Here is a 6437-nt window from a genome sequence, read left to right on the forward strand (position 1 = left end):
GCTTGCAGATTGCTGACTGAGCTTTCTTTTCAACCTTAACTATGCTGCCCAGCCAACCCTGAACAGCATCCTCCTCCCTCAGGCCTTGGGTAGCTAGAACTCTATTCTGCCTGCATATGCTACCACAACTGTCTAACCTGAACAATATAAATTAAGCAGTTTTGCTTTTTGTTTGTTTGTTTGTTTGAATGAGGACGAAAGGCCAAGAATGGCCTTTGTGAAGTTGAAAATCATAAATCAGGGAGGGAATCGAACAGTAAAAATCATAAAGGAATATTTATTCAAATGCCCTAAAGCAGTCACTTATTTAAACATAATGATTGCTCTTCCAGAGTTCTTAACAACAAAACAAACCTGTTCACAAAGATGTACATTACAGTTCTTAGTAAACTGTCAACCTTCTGGCTGAGATTGACTGAAACTATATAAAAATACCTCCAAGTAGTCACAAGCTGAAAGTTCACTTTCATATTAAATAAAGTCTAAACATGTTCAAAGTACAGTATTTCAATTCATTAAACATAAAACTTTTAGAATAGGGCTGGTGAGATGGCTCAGTGGGGAAGAGCACCGACTGCTCTTCGGAAGGTCATGAGTTCAAATCCCAGCAACCACATAGTGGCTCACAACCACCCGTAATGAGATCTGGTGCCCTCTTCTGGTGTGTCTGAAGACAGCTACAGTGTACTTACATATAATAAATAAATAAATCTTTAAAAAAAAAATCTTTTAGAATAGAAGTTATTTTGTTTTTTGACTAATTTCACACTTCTCTGTTCACATTCACAGAAGAGTATGAAGTAAGATCTTATCAGCAACAATTAGGAGCCACAAGGGATGCAGAGGGGTTGGAGACTTACCAGAAATCCCAGTCCTCTGGGGTCAGAGTGAGCAACTCCTCATCATATCCTTTCTCCTTGATTAAGAACTGAGCAAAGCTGTTATAAATGAGCTGCAATAAGGGAAGCAAAAGAGAGATTAACCAGGACGTTCACTCTTAATTTCATAGAGCTGAAATCCTAACAGAATCACTAATGGAGTTAAGTAGGAGGAGAATATCTGTGGAGAGCCCTTTGGGGTGCTGACATTGGCCAAGGACAAGAAAATGGTCTTCAGGCAGGAATCTGACATTCGCGCATGATACGGAAGTAAGTTTCTGCAAGAATCTAACTTTAGGCTGTAATAGGTTAAGGCAGGAATTTTAGGGTGGTACAAAAGAAGTAGGCTTCAGGCAAGATTTTGGGCTTGGACAAGGAAGTGGGCTCAAGTATTGTGGTATGACAAGCCCTTTAAACAACGGCCTCGAGAGTAATTACAGGACTTTGTTTATGACCTTGATCGGCCCTTATTGCTCGCCCGTAATATTTGCATGTGATTAAATGGTATAAAAGCAGACTGGAAAAATTAAATTTGCCTTCAGTCTCAGAATTGACTGGGGTCATGCTACAATGTTGTCTAATTTTCTTTTTTCTTTTTTAATCCTCACTCCTGCGCTGGAGACCCTCTTGACTGACCGAGCAGGCTTGGTCAAACATCCATAACTGTGAAGTTCTGCAGTTTAACCCCCTCCCCAGGTCAGCCCAAACACTTTTATCACCAGCACATAACCACACAACCAAAGACAGGCATTCATTTTATACCAGGTCCTAAAGGACTGGAAATCATTGTTAAAACCAGACTACAGCCACCAGACCAGTGACAGTCAACCTGTGTGGGTCATGACCCCTTTGGCAAACCCCTATCTCCAAAAGTACTTACTCTACAATTCCTAACAGTAGCAAAAAGAAGCAGCAACAGAAATAATTCTATGGTTGGTAGTCACCACAACATGAGGATCTGTATTAAAGGCCGTAGCATTAGGAAGGTTAAGAGCCACTGCACTAGGACTGTCACTAGGACAATAAGTACCGCTGACCACTCTACTGTTATATCTGTCTACGGTCTGTCAGTGCTGGAAAGGCTCGGGCTGAGAGGAGACTCAGTGAGATATAGACACCTGACCAGGCAAATGAGTTAGGAGGAAACATGACATTTCTAATTTCTCTATGCACAAAGGAGGGATGAAGTCTTTGGATGAACAAAGATCTGACTGCTGACAGACCTGATTTCTCAACAGTATTTTTTAATTAAAATACCCGTTTTTAATAAGTAGCCTGACGGTGGAGAGCTGACGTAGTGAGTAAAGAGGCTACCATCCAGGCATGAGGACTTGAGGTCAGATCCCCAGCACCCATGTAGACTCTGGGCCTGACACCCATCTGTAACCCTAGCACTGAGAATCAGAGAAAGAGTGGTTCTCCAGAGTTTGCTAGTCTGACTGAATCTGTGAGCCAAGTTCAGTGAGACACCAACCCATGGGATACCTGCAGAGCTGGGTGAACCCAGGGACATGGAGAACCAGCCAGGTGCAGACATCGAGGGCCTCACAATGCTGTACCTGGTGGTGGGAAACGAGAATGGAGAAAGCAAAGACTCCCACCAAACACAGCTGCTCTCGGTCTAAGAGCCAATTAAAACCACTAAGCATGACTTGTATCTAGTGCAGTGTAACCCTTACCCGGGCCTACAGTGCCTTTTATCAATAGTTCAAAAACATGAAGGTGATTCAGAATGGGTGCTGCTTCTTAAAGTCACCTGACTTTAAGGGATGAGAGTGGCCTGGTGGGCTCCTATAAGATTCTTTTTTTTTCTTCTCTTTTCTCTTTTAAGACAGACCTTACTATGTACCTGCAACAGAGATCCACCTACCTCTGCCTCTGCCTCACTAGTGCTGGGATTACAGCTTCTATGGAATCCCTGTCACATAGCACTTGTCTACTTCAGTTGTGTCTGCTTGTCAGGCCTAAAAAACCTGATCACGGATCTGAGGCGTACGCTTCACAGAGAGCCAGTCTCCTGAGTATTCAGTTGGTGACATCTCCTAGCTCCGACATGTTCAAGATTGTTCTCTGCTAAAGTCTGTGGAGAGATCTGCGTGCTTTCTTTATTCAGGCATAAAGGTGCCCTAAGAAATATTTCGTTATTAGCTAAAACTGAGATTTAACATTGTTTCCTGGCCTCCACAGTGTTTCAATGATCTTAATTGATTTCCTGGTTGTTATTAGCTTGGAATCTTTACAAGGAAGTTGCCTTATCAGACAGAGTGTCCCCAGAATTAGCAATAAAGGTCAGGCATTATTGCCTATTGATTCCCACAAGGAAGCTACCTTATCAGACAGGATGTCTCCAGAGTTAGAGATAGTAATCAGACACTATTGCTATAAACACAGTTAGAATTTTAAGAGCAGTACCACACAAGGCAGAATTGCTTTACAAACTAGAGAGTAGTTGAAAAGTTTCCTAAACGAATGTTTGTGTGACAAGCCAAATCATTCCCAGAAGCTGCTAGAATGGGACCTCCTGGTGCTTACCTGCTTCTGACCAGAGTTTGCTTAGGGCTGCCAAGATAGCCCAGCGGGGAAGAGCAATAGTGCTCTTTTACACCCGGCTGTTTGATCTTACTGACTTTGATGTGACCACTCCCTGCCTCCATGATCCCTGATGTTCTGATCCCTGACATTCGCCCAGTTTCTGTATACTATATAAGCCTGATTTTCACTTTGTGCCAATACACTCAGATACCACACTTCTTTGTGTCGTCTCTGTTTGTCACTCGCCGAATTCTTTGCCCACCAGGCCAGAACTCTCTCAGGACCCTGCCTGCCGGCAAGGCCTATTGCCAACATGGGGTTAAGGGATGGAAAGCTCAGAGAGGCAAACCCAACAGAAGCATTTGCTTTTCTACCAGTCCTGTGGTAGTCATAAACCAAAACAGAACCACTGACTGCAACACCTGCCCATTTCCACTACATAAATACTCCCACCCGGCCAGCCCAAAGTGGAGGAGGTTTGGTTTCCAGTGGAATTTGCCAAATAAAGAGTGATGAGGTAAAAATAAATGTTAGATTAATAGTATTTTTTTTTTCTGATAAGCATGTTCCATTTAATAGTTGGGGTGTTCACAAAAACTTGAATTTGAAATTCAAGTTGAACTGTGTGTGTGCCTTGTGTTTTAATTTGCTGAGTCTAGCAACCCTATAATCCTACTGTGTTGGAAAATGAGGTGATGCCCTGAATGGAAAGGCTTCAAATTACTTTGGGTTTCCAGCTTACAAAACTGAATTACAAGACCGGGTAGGGCCTTGGTTAAGGTTGGAAAGACTGGCGGGTGATCCCTCCTTCAGATGGTACACCTATTGTCAGTGTCAGATGCCCCATTCTCCCAACCAGAAATAAAAAGTGAGTGGGTGTTCTCTGACCTCTCAGTCTGCAAGCCCAGGTCACATCCTCTGAGATGCTGCCACCCCTGAGGCCCTGGGGGAAGGGATACATACAGGTCCACCTTTGCATGACACCATGCACTTGTCAAATGCCCTCACTGAAAACATCCTTGATTTCTCCACAAGCTTTGGCAGTGCCCAACATCTGAACATCTACCTCTGCAGTGCTGGGCATGTTCCTTCCCACCCATCACCTTCCCACTGCAACGCCATGTGGACACCCTGCTCTGGGGATGAGGGCCTGGGTGTGAGAAATGGGAACTCAGGCCCCAGCACCATACTGGGTGATCCAAAGATACCAGGATGTGCTAAGGACTCAACCTTCCTGTGCTTCACCTGTGGTTACCGTCTCTGGTGGTTAACAATGACCTCTAGAAATTCCCCAGAGGGCTTGCAAAGCTGCTCCTGATAATCTTATCAACTTGGCTGGAGATGGAGCTACCTAGGAAACCCGCTTCTAGGTTTGTCTTTGAGGGTGTTTCCAGAGAGATGTAACTGGGGAGGTACGACCTACCTTGAAAGAATGGACCTAAGGGCTGGGGGCCAGACTGAATGAAAGTGGAATTAAAAGCCAGTAGAAGGATCAGGAAGATGGTTCAGTGGATGCAGTACTTGGCATACTATAACATTAGCACAGGGAGGCAGAGACAGCATTCCCCAAAATTTTCTGGCCAGCCAACTTAGCTGAAACAATGAGCTAGCACCAGGTTCAGTGAAGAAACCCACTTATAAAAACTAAGCTGGAGGGGTTGAAGAAAAGGCTCAGTGGGTACAGGTGCTTGAAACAACCTGAGTCCAATTCCCAGAACCCACAAGATGGTAGGAGATAACCAATCCCTGTAAACTGTCCTCTGACTCCACATGTGCACTCATCATGCGTGCACACACATGCACACAGCCAGCAGAGCACCAACATTTATCTCTCTCCTTCCTGACTGTTCATCTGATGTGACCATCTGCCTCACGTTCCTGCTGTTGTATCTGTTAGCATTTTGTCTACGCTCAGTCCCATAGTTACCTAGCGGCAGCCAGGTGTGCCTGACTCACTGTAAAGGGGCTGCTGCTCCTCTACTCTCTTGCTTTTTCTTGCTCCAGCTCTGCCCCCTTCTGCCCCTTCTCCCCTCCCCACTCTCTCTCTTCACATGCTCATAGCTGGCCTCTACTATTCTTATTTCACTCTCTTTCCCTCTCTCTCCCTCTCTCTTTCTCTCTCTCTGCCTTTGTCTGTCCCTACTACCCTCTTAACTCTCCATGCCCCATATGAACTCTATTCTATACTATACCATCGATGGCTGGTCCCTCAGGGGGAAGGGATGCCTCAGTATGGGCTCGTGGAGGTATCCTATACCTAACGACACATCCATCAAAACATATTCCTTCTCTCTTTTATTTTTTATAAACACAACAATATCTGCATTGCCAGGATGGACTAAAACCCTAGAAACAAAGAACCAAATTAAGTCCTTCCTTAAGTTGTTTCTTGTCAGGTCACAACAATGAGAAAAATAACTAATAAAAATTCAACCTGTTCACTTAGGCAGAAGGCCTAGTAGAACAGTGGCTATACAGTGCAGGACCATGAGTCCATAATCCCAAAGTGGGAAGAGAGCACAGGAGATAGACACATGCAATGGGCTTGCTGATGCCAGTCTAGTTGAAATGGGAGATCTGCGTTCACTGAGAGATGCTGTCTCCAAAACAAAACAAAACAGGAGGAATGCAGGAGAAGAAAACATCTGACACAGACCTCTGACCTTCACATGTGAAGCTGAACCAGCCAGCCAGAGATGAGAAAGAGCCAGAAAGCAGTAAGTCTCAGAGACTAAACCTTCTAGGCCTAGATAAGATTGTACATAGGCTAGAAGATTCTAAGACTAGGCCTAGGCTAGCAGATGAAGCCAGTAAACCTCAAGACAACTATTATGTCAGGCGAGTAAAAGCTACTTTTACATACATACACGAATACCAACCAAAAAGAAAAAAAAAGTGACTGTGTCATCATATTCAGTTAATTCCAACCACATCATAAACAACTGAGCACAGCATGCTCAAGACACAAAAAACACTGTTGATCAGGCTGTCGGTCAGGCTGGGGGGTGAGGGGAGGCTGTCACTCAG

General features: G+C 44.4%; 1 protein-coding gene across 3 annotated transcripts in view; it reads right to left on the minus strand.

Annotated features, from left to right (window-relative positions):
• Nt5dc1 (5'-nucleotidase domain containing 1) overlaps positions 1–6437 on the minus strand; it is a 132457-nt gene that overhangs the window by 123562 nt on the left and 2458 nt on the right. For all 3 annotated transcript variants that reach the window (XM_031348743.1, XM_031348744.1, XM_031348742.1), the window contains exon 2: positions 861–952. In XM_031348743.1, coding sequence (XP_031204603.1) covers positions 861–952 — 92 coding nt within the window. The remainder of the gene's footprint in view (positions 1–860; positions 953–6437) is intronic.

Source organism: Mastomys coucha, unplaced genomic scaffold (assembly GCF_008632895.1).
Source record: "Mastomys coucha isolate ucsf_1 unplaced genomic scaffold, UCSF_Mcou_1 pScaffold3, whole genome shotgun sequence".
NCBI lineage: Eukaryota > Metazoa > Chordata > Mammalia > Rodentia > Muridae > Mastomys > Mastomys coucha.